The following is a 19,763-nucleotide window of genomic DNA, read 5'->3' as shown; positions in this document are numbered from 1 at the left end:
CAATCAGTCTTGCGGACATTCCGAGTCATCGGTGCTCCTTCCATCCAGCAACGGTAAAGTTTCCTTGCACCTTTTCACAGTTAGGGAAAGTTTTGTTCGTTTTTCTTTTTTCACCCTGTCACCTTAAGACTCTGCTTCTCAACTTTCGGACCGAAAATTCCTTTTTTGTTCTTCTCTTTTTGGAATGAGAAAAATGCACAAATTGAAATTTGCAACATTAAAACTTTTATTTCGAGAAAATTAATTTGCCTTTATTCTTGCAAGATTTTTTTATCTCAAAGTAATTTTTTTGTTGGAAAGAAATGAAAGCTTTTTTATTCTCCTTATTTTGCAACTTTTTTTGTTTCAAAAAAGAGTGAACTGCTTATCGTAACTTTTTTGTGGCGGATAAGTAACTTTTATGGGTCGTTTAATTGGTGTAACAATGAGGAGGAGGCCCTTCCCCGACTGGACCCCCCAAAATTGGAGAAGCCCTCCCCCGAACATGCATCCCCTTCAATCTTCCAGAATCAAACTTTTCACAAGAAAAATCTGTCGCAAAAAGAGAGCAAACATGTCCATTCAAACACTTTGGACTCTTTTACAGTGAAAAAGTGACACTTTACCTTTCACTTCTGAACAATGCAATAAATCTACTCTAGAGTCTATATGAATGTGTGTACGGTGAATAAAACCATGTCCAGGAGGATGGTATCGGGACATCCTGAGCTGTACTGTATGACATTTGGATTACTTTTGTGTGACACACACAAACACACACACACAAAAGCAGATGTCAAACGCATAGTTAGACTCCACATCAATGCTAATGCAGCTCTTTTTTTTTTTTAGCCAGTGGGTGGCAACTATATCCCTTCATCCAGGAAAGCAAGGCAACAAGAGGGCGGAGTCCTCAGTTTGTGGCGTCATCGTTTTCACTTCATCTTCTGTCGCAGCGTGCTCAACTTCCACTTGTGGCTGCCAAACATCTGACGGGGCTCAAATTTAAAGCTGATGAGAAAACAAAACAGGTGAGTCGCAAAATAGTTTTTTTTTTTTTAATTATTCTTTGTGTGGATGAGTTCAACAGAACTGAAATGTACTACTTTAAATAGAGGATTTAAAAAAAACATCCACATTTTATTCCAAATGTCTTGCACATGAGGTACACAGTTTTACTGATGATGAAAAAAAAAGTAATGCGATTGACTGGCAACCAGTTCAGGGTGTAGCCCGCCGACTGTCCAAAGACAGCGGCGATAGGCTCCAACACGCCCCGCCATCCTTGAGGAGAGGCGGATCAGAAAATGGATGGATTTAAAAAAAAAATTTGAAAAAGTACAAAAATAATTTCAAAGATCAAATGCAAATGTATTTGAACTGCTCAACTCCACTTAAAAATGTACCGTACAAAAAAAAAAATAGACAGGAAGTAAGGCGAAAGGCTTCATTTTAGTGCGGCGCGCACATGGCAGTCACTGAGCTACAGATATGTCACGTCATCGAGGTCACGTTTTGGAAACGCACCGATTGTCGTAGACGCCGGGCGTGCGGCACGCTTGCCCCGCGCACGACTGCAGCATCATGAGCCGATGGTTCATTTTCTCCAGGACCTCCTGGTCGATGGTCTTGGCAATGTTGCTGAGCTGGAAGGGGTCCGCCGTCAGGTTGTAGACCTCCACAAACACCTGCCACCAAACGCCAGACTGTCACGCCGCGGAAAACTAGGAGGGGAAAAAAAACCCAAGTCGCTACCTCGTTATCGTCAAACTCGCAGTACTGCAGGTTGGCTGAGGGCGCCACGGTGCGCACGCAGGCGTACGTGTTGTTGTACGAGTCCTCGCACACGCAGTCTGGGAAGCACTCCTAGAAGACGGGTGGGCGGGGGAACAAGTAAAATGGAGTAAAAGTACAAATGCTCATGTAAAAAGCCGACGGCGGTGCCTTGACTTTCAAGTTTATTTTGTGCCGTGAAAAAAACATCATCCCAAACAAACAATGACTGGACGGCTGTGACAAGTGCCAAGTTCTTACGGACACTCCGGGGCCCAGCAGAGGGCAGGCGGGGTCGGAAACATTGCTTCCTTCTCCTTCGTACTCCACCAGGATGTCGCTCCTCCAAGAGCTGCTGTTGGCTTTGCCTTCCTGAAAGCCACACGACATGGACATTGACAGCGTTCTCGTCCTCCACCTCTGGGCGAAGAACGCGGCGGCGGCTCACTAGCACGGCCCGAAAGGAGCTGCCATCCATCTCTGTCTTGCTGACGTCGAGTCCCGCCAGGTCCAGGATGGTCGGGCCCAGGTCCACGTTGGCCACCAGAAACTGTCAAAGAGCAAATATTGCCATCGTAAACGTGTAACGTGACTTTTTTTTCCTCCCCCCGGTCGAAAAAAGATGCCGTGAGCGAGTCACCTGGCTGGTCTGGCCAGCTTTGATGTTTGGTCCTCGCACCAGGAGAGGAACGCGGATGTCAAACTCGTACAGCTGCCGCTTGTCCAGAGGGAGAGAAAACTGACCTGCAGGTAAGCACATGCGACAAACGCCTGCATGACATCCACGCCGCAGAAACTGGGCAGGAGTCTTCGAGAGACAAGTACATGTTTCCTTAGAGCATGGGGTTTTGGTTCTCATATTTTATGATGTGTATATGACGTAGTGGCGTGTCAGATTTTTATTTTTTTTTGTACTCACATGGATAGTCTGAATTAAAAAAAAGGCATGTTTAGTTAGGCCTATGAGTGTCTGTTACCCATGTGGTATCCGTTATCTGAAGTGAAGAAGACGTAGGTGTTGTCTAATTCTCCTCTGGCCTCCAAGCTGCTGACGATCTTCTCCACCAGGTCGTCCACCGACAGCAACGTCCGCCATCTGCACCCACAGCGCAGCGTTACACACAGCAGCGCGTCCCTTCGCCGCCAGGAGGGCGGCGGACACATCGGCGAAGGCGGACCGCTTCTTGAAGGCATCGTCGAGGAAGCCAACCGACGAGTTGCTCATAGGAGTCCGAGCCTGTCGGATCAGCCAGTGTTTGTCCTGCGGCACACACGACAACGACACCGTTTTACGTGCGTTCGCGAGTCGTCTTCCTTCACCAGGCCCGCTGACTCCAACCGACCTTGCCGTGGACGTTGAAGTTGGGATCCCTGGGCGCCTTGGTCCCATTGAAGCGGTCCTGATACTGAGGGGCCGCCGTCCAGGGTGAGTGGGGGGCCGGCGTGGACACCATCATGAAGAAGGGCTCGTAGCTAGATTTGGACTGCAGGAAGTTCAGTGACATGTTGGCCTGCAACACACACGCGTCACATTTTACACCTCGTCATCAAGCAGTATTTAAAACACTCTTTCAAAATATAAAAAAAGAGGGCCATTTTTTTAAATTAGACTTATTCCGTAACAAATGATTTAAATATGACAAAATATCAAAGTTCGCAGTTTTTATACACAAAAATAAGTTTCGCAAAAACGTCTGTATTTGTCAGGGCCTTGGAAGGAATGATGTCATCTTTTTTTTTTTTTTTTTTACCAGCACGTCAGTCAGGTAATCTTTGCTGTAGTCCGCCCCATGTTTCTGAGCCTTGCCGTTCACCGACAGCGTGTAATTGTAGTACTTTGAATTCTTCTCCTGGGGGCCAAAGAACATGACAGAAGTCGTTAGAAAACTCACCAACAGTTCAGCGATGTTGGGCTTTTGAGTGCAATCCCGCAGGGAATTTGCATCCACCTGTTTTCTAATTGAAATATTTGTGTGAAACCTTCTCTGCACATTTTCTTACCAGTCCGACCCAGTAGCTCCAGCCGAGAGGAACGTGCTCCACGCCGCCAGCCTTCGTGTGGCCGTACTGTGACACAAAGCATCAGCGTGCGAATTCATGCTTACGACATTGGAAGGCAGGGGGGGGGCCTCACCTGGTTGAGGTACTTGCCGGCGAAAAAGGTCTGGTAGCCGGCCAGATTCTTGAGCAGAGCCGGGAAGGTGTGCGCCTCCTGACTCTTCTGCCAAGCCCCGCTGCTGCAGTTGCCCTCCAGCGTGTTGTTGGTGACGTGGTGGTTGTGCGGGTATTTGCCCGTCAGGATGCTTGCGCGGCTGGGGCAGCACAGCGGACTGGCTACAAACTAGCAAATGCAGAGGAAGGGCGTGGGTGAGTACATGTGGAAACCACATCGCCATTTTATAAGTTGTGACGAGCTCTTACTGCGTTTGTGAACGAGATGCCTGCATCACCGATGAGTTTCTTGGTCTTGTTGAGTGGAGTCTGAGGCGAAACAGGAAATCTGGCTGAAAGTTTATTTGTGAAGCGCCACAGTGACCCTGTGGCGGGTGAACTCATCTCGCTGGCATGTGAGTGCGTGACGGTGAGCAGTTAGTTGGCTTCACCTGCCTTGCCAGAGTAAATCATGTTCGCACAGACAATGCTCACGCATGATTACATGACCACAAAGATGTCATTGGTATGTAATTTGGACTCATTCTGACACTTTTAAATATGTCAAGGGTGTTGAAAGTATAGTGTTGGGTTAAAACACATTATTACACCAACAAGCCTTTCTTTCGCTTCGTCTCTCCAATTAAATTAGTTAAAATGATAGATACTGTCGTGATTCCTCACTTTTTTGCCCTGCGTTGTGCGATTGTTATGAAGACCTGGGATACTCATATTAGTGATTAAGTACACAGGCTTTATTCCTTATAGGGTTCCCACCTACAAACTACCAAGATGTTTTCTAATTATTTATCCGTAGAGAAAAGGAACTGAATTAAGGCTGTAACAAATTATTTAGATAATGGTATTCTCTTTTTTGGTTCATTGATGAATGAGGGGGGGCATTGAATTTGCATCTTTTATTTAAAACGCCGGTAATTGACAGCACGGAAAATGCACATGTATAACGACCCGGGGCTTGACAACGCACGGATGGCATGCGTTATTAATAACGTCCGCTCTACAGCCGCCCAACAATTCAACACGCACATTGGACATAATTGCCTCACCATGCCCCCCATGGCGACGTCTAAGTCGTCGGTGAGGATCAGAAGGATGTTCGGTCTCCGATACGATTTGGCAAAAACTCCGTTGTGGCCCGTCTGGCTGCTCACGATAGTGACGCAGATGAGGAAACGCTTGATCCACAATCGCGACATTTTCGCCTTCCAAATCTGGACGACGGGCTGTCAAGTCGCGCGGCACACAGTGCAGTCGCGACGCGAGAAGACGCTCCGATGCGTCGTTCTAATGAAAACAAATGCACAAACAAGCCCGCAACATGAATGTTTACAGCGGCCCTTGACTTCCGCGTTGACTGGTCACGCGGTGCTTGGCTACGGAAGCCTCGACGTCAACGGTTGTGCAATTAGTTTTACAAATCTAATTTTTGCACAAACAGCTTTTGTTTTCATGCTAGAATGAATGCATGTATGGCTTTCCGGAGCCGTTGTGCTGTTTGGTCGCCGAATCAACATTATCCACACTTTTTACACTCCAAAATACGATAGAAGCAGCGAAAATAATTTCCTCCTCGATAAAGACACCATACACAAGGGAGTACAACACCCGGATGTCCCTGTTGGAAATGACAGTGTGAAGTCTCTAAATTTTTTCGTCCATTTTGTTTCCCCAAATAAAGCACAAGTGACAAACTACCCTGCCTGTTTGTGACACGTGCTCGTTAATGTTAAATTATAAAATGATTTACAATGACAAATTGTGGTGTGCAGCCAAATATACTGAAGTCAAGAGGAAATCCAAAAAGGAGAAAGTTGACAGAAAACACTTTAATCATCCTGTAACATACACACAACACTTTAAAATAGCACAAGTATATGTGATTATCTTCTTAATTTTAACTTGAAAATTGATTTGATTCCAGGTATTTGAATATGGATCTCAAACATGTTACTGCAAAGTATTCGGCCCAAAAGTTAGTTGAGCGCCATAATCAAGTAGAAATAATCATATTTGGTCTATTTGTGTTTCTTTGCCGTTCTTTTGACTCATTTCTGTTCATTTTTGTATTTTTTTAAATCAAGTAAAAAGAGCGGACGAACTCAGCACCAACATGGTCACTTTGTGTTTATAAGTGTAATCCACGTTTATTTGGATGGATAGATGACTGTTGCATCAAAACAAAAGTAATGATAGATATGTTAAAATTAAGAGCCAGAAGCGGTGAGTTCTCGTGCACCCGCTTGCCCTCAACCACGCGACAGCTGCTGACAAGATGGCGACCCTCGGTGGAGTAATAAAAGCGTAGTAGTGAGTGTCGTCAAGTACAAGGGAAGCGCGGTATGTTTCCTTTTGCACGTTATTCCGATATGTTCGCCGACTAACCCAGCTCCGGTCCGACGGAGCGCCGTTAATGTTGGGCCCGGAGCCGACACTATTTGTCGGCATGAAGCAGCAGCTAGCCCGGCTCAAGTTAGCCTAGCATGCTCGCTCGTTGGTCGGGTTTGACTTAATGTGACAAACTGTGACAACCACGTGGACGTCAACATTCTCCTTGTGTGTGACACAATTCGATTTGATCATATTTTCAGTCGTTTTTGTTGTCTTTACGCTTGATTCGAGGGTTTGTTTACTGCTGTGTCAAGTCCGCGCGAGCTGTTTATTTCCCCTGAGTTTTGCCCACACCTCTTGTTGTTCTTATTTTGTAGCTGAGTGACAGACCGAATTTGTATTAGATTGAAAAGAAAAATGCCAGCTTGTATCGTCGTAGGCGCCAAGTTGTTGAGTGGCTCGCATCCCAACTTGGTTGTTGTTGTTTTCCAACTTGTTGCCACTCGTCAGTCTGCGTCATTTGCCCAAGACGAGATTCATTTGTTGTGTGGCGATGATGAGTCAGTCCTTCTACTTTTGGTTTTCTTATCCTCAATAGGGTTGTGTGTGTGTTGTAGCGCACCCCGGATTGGTCGCCAGCTAATCATGCAAGTAGACAAACAAGCATTCATTCTCATTTCCTTTTTTCAGAGTCTCCAGTCGTGGGAGGAAGCTGGATCAATGGCTGGCAATTCTTAGTTGTTGGACAGTTTCTCCCAAGAACGTCTTGTAAAGGCGTTTCCCGCCCTCCGCAGACATCAACATGCCCTTGGAAGGCGGCCCTTTCTCGTCACCGGGGTGATATGAAGCCAGTGTGACACGGGCCGGAGGCATGCGACAGGTTTGAGCGAGGGAGGGAGCGGCGCAACGCCGCTGCGATGGACCGTTGCAAGCACGTGGGGCGTCTCCGGCTGGCGCCGGACCACTCCATCCTCAACCCGCAGAAGTGGCACTGCATGGACTGCAACACCAGCGAGTCCATCTGGGCCTGCCTGGGCTGCGCTCACGTGGCGTGTGGCCGCTACATCGAGGAGCACGCCCTGCAGCACTTCAAGCAGCAGCGCCACCCGCTGGCCATGGAGGTCAACGAACTCTACGTCTTCTGCTACCTGTGCGACGACTATGTCCTGAACGACAACGCCACGGGAGATCTCAAGCTGCTCCGCAGCACCCTCAGCGCCATTCAGAGCCAACGCTATGAGGTCACCACCCGCAGCGGGCGCACACTCCGCTCGGCCGCCGACGCCCCCATGCCCTGTGGCGCCAGTGAGCTGCAACTGCGGGACGAGGACCGCATGTTTACCGCTCTGTGGCACCGCCGCCGTGCACTGATGGGTCGCGTCTTCCGCTTTTGGTTCGGCCTGACGGACTGCGGCCGAACCAGACAAGAGGAGGAGAGCCGGCGCGAAGTGGAGGAGGCGCAGAAACGGGAGGCCAGAGAACGACGGCGGACCCTCAAGAGGCAACTGCAGGAGCAGCTGGAGAACGCCCCGCAGAGGAAGAGCCGCCGCTTGCGTCGGAGGGCTTCGGCCGCCGCCGCGAAAACGCCCAGAAAGCGGAAATCATCCGCACCCCGCTCTCTAACTCCCGTCGTGTCGACAAGCAAGAAAAGCGTCAGAAAGACGCGATCCAAAGCCAAATCCAAGCGTCACTCATCTGCCGGCGGCCAACACAAATCCTTAGGCGGCCCAACCTCGGTTCGGCCAAAGCAGGCCACCAAAGGGGGTGGCTCGCCCTTCAAGCGGCGCCCCACCGTCACCCCCGGTGTGACGGGCCTGCGCAACCTGGGCAACACGTGCTACATGAACTCCATCCTGCAGGTGCTGAGCCACCTGCACATCTTCAGGGAGTGCTTCTTGCGCCTGGATCTCACGCAGGCCCTGGAGCTGCTGGCGTCGGCCGTGCATGGCCAGCTGGCAGCTGAGCCCTCGGGCCACAGGAGGGGGGCCGCGACGGGGGCGGGCCTGAGCGGCGGTGCCTCCTCGCGGGGCCGCAGCATGGAGCTGATCCAGCCCAAAGAGCCCAGCTCCAAGCACATCTCCCTGTGCCACGAGCTGCACACCCTCTTCCAGGTCATGTGGTCGGGCAAGTGGGCGCTGGTGTCGCCGTTCGCCATGCTACACTCAGTGTGGCAGCTCATCCCGGCATTCCGCGGCTACGCCCAGCAGGATGCGCAGGAGTTCCTGTGCGAGCTACTGGACAAGGTGCAGCAGGAGCTGGAGAGCACGGGCACGCACACACCCGGCGCCGACGTGCCGCACACGCAGAAGCGCCTCATCAAGCAGGTGCTCGGCGTGGTCAACACCATCTTTCACGGGCAGCTCCTCAGCCAGGTGACGCGCAAAAGCCTGCACGCACAGGCTGGCCTTTTTCGGCCTGCAACTTGGAGGCTCGTCGCGGCTGACGCTTTTTCACGCCGTCTTGCGTCTTTGCCGGCAGGTGACATGCGTGGCCTGCGAGCACCGCTCCAACACGGTGGAGCCCTTCTGGGACCTGTCGCTGGAGTTCCCTGAGCGCTACCACAGCAACAGCAACCGCGAGTCGGCCACGCAGGCCTCCTGTCACCTCACCGAAATGTTGGCCAAGTTCACCGAGACCGAAGCGCTGGAGGGCAACATCTACGCCTGCGACCACTGTAACTGTGCGTAAGGCACGCTTTCACACCGTTTGTTCGGATAGCTTTTATTTGTTGCATTATTTTTAGTCAGGTCATGGATTTATCCCATTTAAAAAAATCTTGCCGTTTTATGCGAATTAAAAAACGAGCGAGCAAAAGTGAAAGAAATCAAACATTTGTCACACTAATTTAACGACTTTCTTCAAAAGCTGGACACACATTATGAAATGTAACAATTATGCATATTAATTTACAGTCAGGGTTTTATTTTCATTGGTTGTACTTTTTACCTTTTTGACAAATAAATTTGCATCGTAACTCATCCGTCCCATTTCATCATAATAATTCTAAAAAAAATGTGCTCCTTGCGCATCAGGTTTGGCTAGCCCTGAACCATAGTTCCTGCTCCGAACGCTCATTGGTCCTCCCGTGGAAATACGCTCAAACCAACAAGACATTTTGCCACATTGACGCGCCCCTCTTCTTCTTCTTGGTCAGTAGCGACGCGAAGGCGCTCTTCGTCCAAAGCCGTCCTCCTCACCGAAGCACAAAAACAGCTGATGGTCCGCAAGCTGCCTCAGGTGCTGCGGCTGCACCTCAAACGCTTCAGGTAGGACCACCGTGGTGCAAGTATCGGCACTTTCAAACAACCAGCGCTGTATACAAAGTGCCGTACGTGCAGTAAAAATTATTTATGCAACAAACGATGCATGAATAACAGACAGCGGAAAGCACAAAAATGGTCAAACTAAAAGAAAACAAAAGTCTCCTGAGTCAAAAGCCAAAGAATAAAAATGAGTTTTAAGACAAGATTTGAAGACGGACAGCGAGGTGGGGGGAGGGGCTTGACTTGAGCCAAAGTTCGAGAGTGTTGGCTTCAGATAAGGAGTCAGGGGGCCCAAGTCCGCAGACTTTTGATCACATTTCCGACCTCTTATTAAATAAAGCGGGTTGGAGGGGGAACATCAGTTAAAATGTTGAATAATAAGGGTTTAGGAAAATGTGCGTGATCCTCAGGTGGTCCGGTCGCAACCACCGGGAGAAGATCGGCGTCCACGTGAGCTTCGACCAGGTCCTCAACATGGAGCCATACTGCAGCGGCGAGCCCTCGGCCGTGCCGGGCTCGCCGCGCGCCAAGCGCTTCCTCTATGAGCTGTCTGCTGTGGTGATGCATCATGGCAAAGGCTTTGGTTCGGGCCACTACACCGCCTACTGCTATAACTCGGCAGGAGGTGAGCTTTTAACTTTTGTTCACATTTTGAAAAGAGAGAGCAATTAGAATGATGGTGTGCGTTTGTCCTGGCTTCCCCGCTAATGTGCCGCGCGACTTCCCTCCCGGCAGGTTTCTGGGTTCACTGCAACGACTCCAAGATGAATGTGTGTGCCGTGGATGAGGTTTGCAGAGCGCAAGCCTACATCCTCTTCTACACGCAGAGGCTAACTCAGGACAAAGACCGGCCCGTGTAGGCCAGCACGTCAGTTGGAAAGGACTTTTTCCGTATGCGGCAGTGACGATGTAGCTTCTACAACGTGCAGTTGTACGTTTAATCTGTGATGAGAGAGGATGGCACACAAAGGCAACATGTCGTAGATGGGGAGGCACAGTCCTGCTAACTCCATTTTTTTTTAGTTTGTTTGTATGCAGGCAGGGCGTTGGCAGGACCGGAAAGCACGGGACAAAGCTTCACTTTTAGTCCTCATGTGTCGGATCATGGCAGGTAACTTTTGTTCCATCCCTGACAGATGAGTTTAAGTGCCCCCCACACCCCCTTTTTTCTTTTTCTTAAATGGAGATCTATTTTTATAGGCCAAACTTTTTACTTGAGGAAAGTAATTCCTGACTCAACACCACCTGCATTTTTTTTCAACAGCACATGGGGATTGATTGTACTGAATGGAGCACACTCCTGACATTTTACCTCCCTATGGGAGAACGCTGCACGCGCACACACACACACACACACACACACACACACACACGCACGCACACACACACACACACACACACACACACAAAACGTCAAACGTGGTTCCTCGAAAGCAGTCAAACATCAGCTCCTACTCCATTTGTGTGTCGCACTATGCAAATTGTTACCTCACTTTTTTTTGCCCCCCCAGAGAAAATTACCTCAATAAAGGAGAATATTTTTCCACTTTTCTACGAAAACTTGTCGGCTGGTCAGTGCTTGCGCATGTCAGGACAATCAGACATAGATGAGCAATTTATTTATTTTCCCTTAGAAAAAAAAACAAACATTCCGGGCAGTTGAAAACGGGAAGCGAGGCATTCATTCCCTGCTCTTAGCGACAGAAGCCAAACGTACTGAATGCAGCCACCCAACGTAGTGGTGAACGTAACTTGATCCGAGTTGGACGTGCCGGAAGGCAGTTAACAGTTTTCCATCTTGGGAAAATGAGACAAACTGAAACCTTCCTGCTTGTTTAACCAGGAGAAGAAGTGATAGAAAAGTCAAAAAGCATGTCCTCGCCGTTTCGTCTGTTGGTGGTGGTGGTGGTGGTGTTGGTGATGCGTGCAGTCGTTCAGTAGTCGTCGCCGCGGCTGACCACCTCCTTGCAGGTGGGCCTGAGCAGGATGGTGTGCTCGAACTGCGCGGTGTAGCAGCCCTTGGTGTCGCACAGCGGCGGGTAGGGGTCCAGGATGCCCAGGTCGCACAGGTTCTTCAGGGCCATCAGGTACTTGCTCTCGCCCAGGCGGTCCAGCCAGCGGCGGCAGAACGCTAGCGTGCCAAAGTTCTCGTTGATCACGTTCAGGAGATGCTTCGCCCGTGGCAGCCTGCCAAAAAAGCCAGGTCAGTTATCCCTCTTCTTCCTTCACACTCGCAAACAAATGTACTTTAATTTTGAAAAACCGAGGAATACAAAAATGGTACATGTGTTGTTCACCGGTTGTCATGTCGAAAAGCAAGAAGAAGCCGACCTGATGGGCACGTGGCCCACGTCGAAGTTCTTCATGTAGTGCGAGCACTCCATGTCGTCATGGACCACGCCTTTGCCTGTGCTGCCAAACGTCTCGATGGCGTACACCTCGCCTTCCTAACCACAAAAAAAAATGTTCCGCAATCTTAATCGGGGAATTCGAAGAAAGAAAAAAAATGAGTCATCCTGTTGTGAAGCCCACCTCCATTTTTGTGGCTTCGCCTCCTTTGACAATGGGCACCGTCTTCCCGGCGTGTATCCTGTACTGACCGATGGAATGGCCGTTGAGGTTTCGGATGGGTTTGACTACGGAAACAAGCATCTTAAATGTTAAATAAAATAAACTGGGGGAAAAAAATCATGTTTTTTCATTGAAGTGAGAGCGTAGAACCCCCCAACATATGTCCTTCGGGTCGGGACAGAACTCAACATATGCGCTACCTTGGTACGTTTTGCCATCCAGCTCCACCTCGTAGGACTCCATCACTTCCTGAATGGCTTCCCCGACATCACACAGACGCACATCGATTCCGGCGTTCTGGGGGAAGAAAAAAAAATCCAATGTGGTTTTTGTGTCTTCAAAAGACCCAAAACATTCTTTGCGCGTGGCGTACTTTGATGCCAGTGTTGGTGGCGTCTCTGACGGCTTCCAGTAGCTTGTCGTACTTTGGGTTGAAGGTGACGGTGAAGGCACAGTCAATGATTCGCCCTGCGGACACGAACAAACATATCACCGCCGTTGTGGAGACGCGATCCGCTCCACGTACCGTTGATGTGCGTGCCGAAGTCGATCTTGCACACGTCGTCGTATTGCAGGACGGTGGGGTCGCCGGCGTTGGGAGTGTAGTGGGCGGCGCAGTGGTTGAGCGAACAGCCGGTGGGGAACGCCAGGCCGGCGTGCAGTTTGTTCTCCTTGATCAGCTTGCGGGAACAATCCTCCAGGCGCTCGCTGGCGTGTGGCGGGAGAAACGGTGTCATTGATGGGGAGAGAGAAGGAAGGGAGGGCCAGGGTGCAGCCTCACCATATTTCAATCATGGTCATCCCAGGTTTGAGGAAGCCTCTGACGTGCTGGCGGACCTGCCTGTGAGCCTCGGCCGCCTGCCTGAAGTCATTCCATACTTCCTCGTTGGCTTTGTCCAGCACTCTCCTCTCTTCGTTGCTGCTGCGCCACGCCGCGCTGCGCCTGCCGCACACGTGCGCTTTAAGACAAAAAAAGAAAAACACCGCAAATTGTCCTAGCCTGAAAGGGTCCTTACCCGTCCTGCGAGGGGGGGTATTCGCACTCCTGTCCGATGGGGAAGGCTCCACCAGGATACAGCTCGCAAATGGGAATAGATGGTGGATCGGTCTGACCTTTGGCTGGTGGGGGGGAGAACAAAAATATCACAAAACCCTCCCGGATGAGTCGCCGCCCTTGTTACTTTGAAGGCGCACCAAGCGCCGATTTACATGCTTTCTTCTTCTTTTTCTTTTTCTTCTTCTTCCCTGCCAAGTTCTCGCCATCATCTGCATCTGGAAAGGCGAGAGGTATTTGGTAAAATACAAGCACAAAGGAAAACAGGGCAAGTTTTTTTTTGGGCCCACCCACCTTCCTCGCCTTCCTCCTCCTCCTCTTTCCCCTCCATCACTTGCTTCTCCAGCTCCTTCGTCACCTCAGCAACACTGTCGCCCTCTGGACCTGCAACAAGTCAAACTGGTTTGAAAATACTTCTGTGTGGAAACCTGCTCTGTCTGCAAACTGCATCAGGACAGTGATGTGCACAAATTAACACTTGGCCATTTATTGATTTGAACTACTTTGTTCCAATAAGGAAGTGACGCAAGCTTACATAATTGAACGCCCCATTACAAAACCGGAAAACTTGGTGAAGATTCAGGGAAATGTAAATCGTTCAAGCGGTGGGATAAACTTTGTCGCAAAATCAATTTCATTATTTGGGCGGCTTGCATTTGTTTTTCAGATGATGCGGGAGTGCACCTTGTCCTTCGGTAGGCCTGACTTGAATTCCAAAAGTGATCCTGAACCCGCATGGCGAACGGGGAGAACCGACAAGTCCAACTCAACAGGTCAGAGTACTTCCGGCTGAAATTCCACAATAAGCCATGCCGATGTTGAATTTGTTTCCTAAACTGTATCTTCTAGAATGCATCCACAATACTCGGTGTACAGAGAGGTCACTGTGGTTTCGCTACAGTGTTCTGACTGGAATTCCAACATGTACAACAAATCCAACAGTGTAGATGGTTTTATTTTGAAGACAGATTCTGATTGTTTCCGGGTTTGCACGTTATAAAAATGGCCACACCGTCGCAGCAGCACCACCACCAACAGGTAGCATTTGCTAAGCTAAGCCTTATCGTGACAGTCTCACCGGCTGCACTTGACTTGTTCTTCTTTTTCTTTTTCTTCTTTTTCTTCGCGGCCGCCTCTTCCACCGGGTCGCCGTCCTCTCGATCCGCGGTCTCGCCGTTCATCTGGGCTTCCTGGACCTGTTTTTGCTCCGCAGGTTTCTCCGCGAGCACCGCCGCCATGACGATGACAGTTTGCTGCTGCAGCCGCTGCTAAGGTAAGCATGAGGCATTGTGGGTACTCGGGGTAAGTGGCTGCGTCATCCGAATGCGTTCAGGGAACTTCGTCACTTTGACGACTCGGAACGTTGGCTTTCGAGGCTGGCCAGCTAGTCGTCGATGGCAAAAATGCACTCTGAGGGGAATTGAATAGAGTCGTACAAATGATTAATGTTTGACGTCATTGGTTTGTGGCCCGATCATGTTTTTTGCGTTGTGTTTGAAAATCACAAACCCGCCAACCGCATGCAGGGGCAGTTATGTCATGCCATTGGGTTACAGGTTGGGTTCCCCCCCAGTGTGATAGGACTGGAAATGACTATTGACGCTCTTGGTTGACTCATCTATGCCATAGACATAGTGAAGCAGAACAAAATTGCGGAAGGTGTGATTACCCCGTTGTTATTCATATCAAAACAAACCCGAGTAATAGCTTAGTGTTCAACAAAAGGGGCCAAATTTTCATGCTGAATAAGTAAACGTGAGAGGAAATTGCACAAGTTCAGACTACCGTATATCCTTTTTGTAGCCCTTTCGTGAAATGCTGTGCTGTGACTTCCCAAATTTAAAATGAGCCTTAATGTTTGAGGTTGTTAAAGTTGCGCGGTAGGTGCTCATAATCATCCTGTAAATTTGTTAAATGTGAAAGTCATTTAAATCTACTTTGTCAGGTTTCTGACTATAGAACAAAAAGTCAGAGGTGGCTTTGTTTGGGAGGTCCAGCTGTTGTAGGCCAGGCCTGCCCTTTGAGGGTGTGTGTGGTGGTGGGGGGCACATATCAAGTGATCCCACTAGACCTGTTCTTTGGGGCCCCCGTCTTTGCAGCCCAGGAAACACGAGTAGCAAACTGCTTTGTGAATAACAACTCAATCCACCAAATGCTTTTTTGGAACCGTATTTTATTTCAGGCTGGAAAAAGCACAAGGTGTGTACACCTCACCCGCAAGGCAAGGCAGGACAGGGCGGAGTGAGGTGAGGAAAGACTGTCTCATCTGTGACTGTCCCTCTCTCTGGAGAAATGATTCGTTTTGTGTATGTGTGTTCAATTCCGAGCAAGCAATCGAAGCAGTTTGAGGAATAGTCCATGCACATTGGTGATCTCACGATGAATGCGCAGGCTTCCCTCCTGAAATTAAAGCGCTGATGGTTAAAATAGCCTCCTCACTTACTCTTCCTCTGCGCAACAAGGTCACGCTTTGAATCAGAGAACCCGACCAGATCACTCAAGAAACAAAACGTTAACAAGACACACTACGACACATTTTTGGCCCTAGATTTGCCTGACGCGATTATTGGAGGAGTCCCACGTGATTCTTTTCCGATCCCGCTGTAGAATTGAGTCTCCAAACAAGACCGGTACCACAAGTATTCATTTTGTGTTGACGTGAGGGAAATCTTCACAGATTCGAATGGCTCTGCTACCTGAGCAATCATGAACGGTAACTTGCAATGCCTCCACAAGCTCAAGAAATCAGTGCTCCTCTTCACCGCCCTCGTCCTCTTCATCTCCAAAAGTCTGTTCCTCCATCTTGACCAGCGAGTGCGATCGCGCCGCCACCTGCGCGGCCACGGCCGAGCTGAAACTGAGCGACTCAGAGCTGTGGATCTCCTTCAGTCTGTCCATGATGGAGACGGCGGGAACTCTGGGCTTGAGGAATCCGTCCAAGCCGTCCAGGTTCTCCTCGCCGTCGCACTGATGCAACTCTGATGCGCCGCCGCCTCCTGGGCCACACGCCGAGGATCCGGTCGCCTCCTCCTCTGCCTCCAAACCGCAGCTGAACTCGGAGGGGTCAGGGCTCAGCCGCTGCTCTTTTCCTTCCCGCTCTTCCTCTTCGTTTCCTGCCGCGAAGTCGGAGAGTTTGTGTCCTCCGCCACGGCCTCTTTCTGCCGAGGCAGCGGGTGCGGCCGACGGATCGGTCGCAGCATCGGAACAGCAAATGGAAGCAGCTGCAACAACAGTAAATGCAAACCAGCTTCGAAGAATCAGTCACTCGTTGGATTTTTGATTGCCAGTTGAAAATGGCAACAACCGCTGGCATACAGATTCAGAGCCGACACATTCCAGACCTCGGTCGCTGAACAGCATCTGCTTCCTCTTCATCCTCTCGCCCTCGGACGTGCGGATGCCGAGCACCGCCTTGAGCTCGGACAGCACGCGGCGGGACTCTTCCCGCTCGCGTCGCTGACGTTCTCGCTCCTCCGGAGTCAGCATGTCGCACCAGGAGTCCTTTCCTTTGTCTTCAGAGTCTGACTCTGACACGTAGGCCTCAAACTCCTGTCACATTCGAGTCATTTTGGTCAGGCAAAGAGACATAACAGAATTGGCTTGTGGTCCTCCCCTGATCATTTCGAGTCAAGGTGAACCCGAGATATAGGTGTCAAGATGAAATCACTTAACTCCACTCGTCAAGAGCGGGTCATACAGCCGTTGCGGCTTCACGTCTGGGACAGTGACATTTGCTCATATTCTCGTCACAACTTTTGTGACAACATCAGGAGCTGTCATTCACACGTCGACCTCAACCCCTTTGGGACAGTGAGCGGGACAAAGACGGCGCTCACCAGCTCTTCTGGAACAGGATCTCTGTCCAGGATCAGAGGATAGGACGGAGGAGGATCAGGCATCTCGGACATGGGGGTCCCACACTGGTCCGGACCTTCAATGTTACCTGCAGGAGGAGTGTGAGCGCGCATGATCCCGAGGATCAAAACTTTGCCGATGCGACTCTTCCCTACCTGGACAGTCGTTGGCCCGCCTCAGCATGCGCTCCACCTGTACGACGGTGTCGTCCCAGCATCCGGCGCTGGCCTGCATGTGCGGCTGCAGCTGGCTGAGCCTGTCGCTCAGGTCCCGGTAGCCCTCCAGAGTCAGCTCGCCGGGCTCCTTGGACACCATCAACTTCTCGAGGTCATCCTCCAGAATAATCATCCTGACGGGAGACATTCGGCTCCGTCACCTGGAGATGTACGCTGAGCGTTGGTGTGCGTCTTACTCGCTCAGCAGGGCCTTGAGGTGCAGCTGCAGACTTCGGATGGACGTGTGGAGGGTGTTGAGCTCCCGGCACTTCTCTCGCACCCGATCGCCGCGGTCAGAACCCGACGTCCTGGCCTGCGTCTCGAAGTGGCGGTGGAAGTCGTAGCTCCGCCGCACCTCCGCGAGGCAGGCGGCCAGCGCGTGATGGAGAGGCTCGGTCACGCCACCGATGGAGCGGTGCAGCGGTGCAGCAAGAGGCAGCGTGGAGGAACCTTCTTTGGGAACGAGGACTTCCTTCCCTTCCTCCTCTAGTCGGCGAGGCGACATTAGAAGGGCTAATCGGCGGAAGCACTCGGAGCTTTGCCCTACCCAGAGTTGGAACAACATCTGGAAGAAGACAAAGTGTGATCGACTCACTTTGCATGTTCAAAGTGCACCTTTATTTATTTTGCTTTGAGATTCCAATTCAACGATACCTTGAGGGCAGGCAAGCTGTAGTCGTCAGTCAGCTCCTGGGCCTGCTCGTCACCCAGGTGTTCCAGGCCCAGGCCCAGGCCCAGCTCCTTCAGAGGCACCGCCGATACATAGTTTGTCACGTTGTCCACCTCCGAGCTCAGCGGGAATGTTGGGAGGCGTTAAGGGGAACAAAAACTCAACTTGGCGACCTCTTGGAAAAATTCAGTGTCAACAGCTCGCAACAACTTTTGTTAACAAGACCGTTTTTTTCCTTCCGCATAAGTGTTTCTCTTCCGACTTAACTCTGTTAGCTTTTTGCTAATATTCTGTAAAAATTGAATACGGTACTCTGACTGCAGCTTATTCAGACACACAGTGCCCAACGAATGAATGCATGTAATGATGAAGAAAGTTATTTTTTATCTACATGTAAGACAAAGGGATATTCCTTGAGCATGTGACAGGTGGCCCGTCGCGAGGCTCTGAAGCCTGAGCGGAGAGCCCGGTAGAGTGCCTTGCGGAGTCCGATCAGCTGTTGGCCACGGGGTGCCAACGCTCCCAGCCCCGCCCTGCTAAAGGTGCCGGCCGCACTCACCCTGTCGAGCAAACTTGACAAGTGAAATGTGATACAACTGTGGAGACGTCCCGAATTGGTAAGAGGCGGACACACAAATCAAACACGCACGCACGCACACACACACACACACAAGACGGAGGACCAACCACAACACAGGACAACATGAAGCGCCGATAGCCCCTTTCACACTCTCCGTTTCAGTTGGCTTTTTCTCGGCTTTTGCCTCAAAAGTACCAACATTGAGGTCGACGTGCAAATTTGACATCATCTGGGCTCGTGTCAAACAGCGAATGAATGAAACGAAGAAAGCGTGCTCCAACCTGCTTTTCAGTTTCATTCCGTATGAAAGTATGAACAAGAGATCAAATGAACATGAGTGATGTCAGCACTGATTTTTTTTTCATTCTTGTCACCTACTCCTGGTGCAGATGGAACGAACACAGCACCGTCCTGAATTTGGCAAATGAGGGCTAAGATATTTTGAGGTTTTTGGAACATCATCCGACACCTTTTGAGTTCGATGGTAACCCGCTATCCTTATTTTGTACTTGTTCTATTCTGATACTGATCTAATTATTTCGATGGAAGGAAGCCACATCGGTCACTGGGTTGTACAGTATGTAACGGGCACAAGATGCTAAGCATTGTTTTGTTTGTTTTTTTTTTCTCTCCTCTTAAACCATGCAGGTTTGGACCCGCCATGCAGCAGTCGGACACAAACAACGACGACAACGCCAGCGTTTGCATGCAACCTTACAGGGTGAATCCTCGCGAGATGACCTCTGTCTCCTGCACCAGTCGCAGAGCCTTGCGGGACATCCCCGTCAGCGTCTTGCTGTTGTGGATCAGCGCGCGCAGCTGCGAGGCCCGGGCGTGGACGGCCCGCTGGGCACCGCCCCGCCTCCACAGGGCCGCCGCCCAGCACAGCGCGGCCAGGACCAAGGGGGCGGCCGCCAGCGACCACGCGCCCCCGGACGCCGAGCACAGACCCAGCAGAACTGCCACCGGGCCCATCAGACCTGCCAAGTCCCTGAGTGGACACAGGTTGAAACATCGACGGATGTATTTGTCTTTTTGCTGTACACCCCAACCTGTGATCCCAAAACACTTGATACCATTCCAAACTCATCCCCCATCAAAATAAATGTGAAAATTGGACCACGCAGGTCATTAGTGTACCATGCTGAGGGTGTGGCGAAGACGGCGGGTCGGGGCAGTGCGGCGGCGCTGGTGCGGTCGGGCGACGAGCGGAGTGTCAGCAGGCCGGGCTCCAGCAGCTCAATCAGCTCCACGTCCTCTTGCAGCAGCACGTCCTGATCCAGGATGCAGAGCACAGAGTACT

General features: G+C 50.6%; 4 protein-coding genes and 1 long non-coding RNA gene across 16 annotated transcripts in view; 2 read left to right on the top strand and 3 right to left on the bottom strand.

Moving 5' to 3' along the window:
• Positions 1–309: 309 nt before the first annotated feature.
• On the bottom strand, positions 310–5,353 carry gnsa (glucosamine (N-acetyl)-6-sulfatase a). Its single transcript, XM_019897552.1, has 14 exons — positions 4,971–5,353; positions 4,174–4,233; positions 3,887–4,093; positions 3,754–3,819; positions 3,504–3,602; positions 3,096–3,263; positions 2,931–3,013; positions 2,730–2,848; positions 2,393–2,496; positions 2,201–2,302; positions 2,014–2,124; positions 1,735–1,845; positions 1,507–1,667; positions 310–990 (listed from the first exon to the last, which is right to left on the bottom strand). Exons 1-14 carry the CDS (start codon positions 5,118–5,120, stop codon positions 915–917), a joined length of 1,617 nt encoding a protein of 538 aa, XP_019753111.1. The 5' UTR covers positions 5,121–5,353; the 3' UTR covers positions 310–914.
• LOC109532636 (uncharacterized) lies at positions 928–2,935 on the top strand. The gene is made up of 3 exons (XR_002171415.1): positions 928–1,010; positions 2,375–2,502; positions 2,821–2,935. It is a non-coding gene; the product is annotated as an uncharacterized LOC109532636 (long non-coding RNA).
• On the top strand, positions 4,040–10,648 carry usp44 (ubiquitin specific peptidase 44). 8 transcript variants are annotated; one of them, XR_002171410.1, is made up of 7 exons: positions 5,781–6,261; positions 6,943–8,624; positions 8,731–8,932; positions 9,407–9,518; positions 9,905–10,140; positions 10,251–10,446; positions 10,543–10,648. XR_002171410.1 is itself a non-coding variant. In XM_019897544.1 (6 exons), the coding sequence occupies exons 2-6, from the start codon at positions 7,170–7,172 to the stop codon at positions 10,373–10,375; spliced, it is 2,130 nt and encodes a 709-aa protein (XP_019753103.1). In that variant the 5' UTR covers positions 4,040–4,119; positions 7,047–7,169; the 3' UTR covers positions 10,376–10,648. The 8 variants fall into 8 exon arrangements, 7 of the variants coding, with proteins under 7 accessions (XP_019753103.1, XP_019753102.1, XP_019753104.1 ...); XM_019897544.1 differs by lacking the exon at positions 5,781–6,261 and adding an exon at positions 4,040–4,119 and having other exon boundaries at positions 7,047–8,624; positions 10,251–10,648; XM_019897543.1 differs by lacking the exon at positions 5,781–6,261 and adding an exon at positions 4,096–4,119 and having other exon boundaries at positions 10,251–10,648.
• A 469-nt stretch (positions 10,649–11,117) lies between these two features.
• On the bottom strand, positions 11,118–14,413 carry metap2a (methionyl aminopeptidase 2a). Of its 3 annotated transcripts, none has more exons than XM_019897553.1 (11): positions 14,219–14,413; positions 13,435–13,524; positions 13,296–13,358; positions 13,103–13,205; positions 12,868–13,029; positions 12,613–12,794; positions 12,460–12,554; positions 12,287–12,383; positions 12,048–12,151; positions 11,847–11,962; positions 11,118–11,702 (listed from the first exon to the last, which is right to left on the bottom strand). In XM_019897553.1, exons 1-11 carry the CDS (start codon positions 14,376–14,378, stop codon positions 11,450–11,452), a joined length of 1,425 nt encoding a protein of 474 aa, XP_019753112.1. In that variant the 5' UTR covers positions 14,379–14,413; the 3' UTR covers positions 11,118–11,449. The 3 variants fall into 3 exon arrangements, with proteins under 3 accessions (XP_019753112.1, XP_019753113.1, XP_019753114.1); XM_019897554.1 differs by having other exon boundaries at positions 12,868–13,023; XM_019897555.1 differs by having other exon boundaries at positions 13,296–13,352.
• An 880-nt stretch (positions 14,414–15,293) lies between these two features.
• The window catches only part of vezt (vezatin, adherens junctions transmembrane protein), a 9,488-nt gene continuing 5,018 nt past the window's right edge, over positions 15,294–19,763 (bottom strand). For 2 of the 3 annotated variants that reach the window (XM_019897540.1, XM_019897539.1), the window contains exons 6-14: positions 19,601–19,734; positions 19,179–19,451; positions 18,291–18,452; positions 17,865–18,012; positions 17,408–17,775; positions 17,151–17,344; positions 16,977–17,083; positions 16,482–16,689; positions 15,294–16,361 (exon numbers count right to left, since the gene is read on the bottom strand). In XM_019897540.1, the coding sequence (XP_019753099.1) occupies positions 15,886–16,361; positions 16,482–16,689; positions 16,977–17,083; positions 17,151–17,344; positions 17,408–17,775; positions 17,865–18,012; positions 18,291–18,452; positions 19,179–19,451; positions 19,601–19,734 (2,070 nt within the window). In that variant the 3' untranslated portion in view covers positions 15,294–15,885. The remainder of the gene's footprint in view (positions 16,362–16,481; positions 16,690–16,976; positions 17,084–17,150; positions 17,345–17,407; positions 17,776–17,864; positions 18,013–18,290; positions 18,453–19,178; positions 19,452–19,600; positions 19,735–19,763) is intronic. The other variant, XM_019897541.1, reaches the window with a different exon arrangement.

Source organism: Hippocampus comes, unplaced genomic scaffold (genome assembly GCF_001891065.2).
Source record: "Hippocampus comes isolate QL1 unplaced genomic scaffold, H_comes_QL1_v1.1 scaffold81, whole genome shotgun sequence".
Lineage (NCBI taxonomy): Eukaryota > Metazoa > Chordata > Actinopteri > Syngnathiformes > Syngnathidae > Hippocampus > Hippocampus comes.
Note: the sequence above shows the minus strand (reverse complement) of the source record. Positions and strands in the feature narration are given on the sequence as shown.

Excerpts from the sequence above, each read along its gene's own strand:
- gnsa (XM_019897552.1), bottom strand. The coding sequence starts at position 5,120 with ATGTCGCGATTGTGGATCAAGCGTTTCCTCATCTGCGTCACTATCGTG. Across the intron at positions 3,014-3,095 it reads ACTTCAACGTCCACGGCAAG|GACAAACACTGGCTGATCCG; the intron begins GTCGGTTGGAGT and ends TGTGTGCCGCAG. Across the intron at positions 2,497-2,729 it reads AGATAACGGATACCACATGG|GTCAGTTTTCTCTCCCTCTG; the intron begins GTAACAGACACT and ends GCTTACCTGCAG.
- usp44 (XM_019897544.1), top strand. The coding sequence starts at position 7,170 with ATGGACCGTTGCAAGCACGTGGGGCGTCTCCGGCTGGCGCCGGACCAC. Across the intron at positions 8,933-9,406 it reads CGCCTGCGACCACTGTAACT|TAGCGACGCGAAGGCGCTCT; the intron begins GTGCGTAAGGCA and ends CTTCTTGGTCAG. Across the intron at positions 9,519-9,904 it reads CTGCACCTCAAACGCTTCAG|GAAAATGTGCGTGATCCTCA; the intron begins GTAGGACCACCG and ends ATAAGGGTTTAG.
- metap2a (XM_019897553.1), bottom strand. The coding sequence starts at position 14,378 with ATGGCGGCGGTGCTCGCGGAGAAACCTGCGGAGCAAAAACAGGTCCAG. Across the intron at positions 13,359-13,434 it reads GGAGGAGGAAGGCGAGGAAG|ATGCAGATGATGGCGAGAAC; the intron begins GTGGGTGGGCCC and ends TCGCCTTTCCAG. Across the intron at positions 13,206-13,295 it reads GAAAAAGAAGAAGAAAGCAT|CCAAAGGTCAGACCGATCCA; the intron begins GTAAATCGGCGC and ends CCCCCCCACCAG.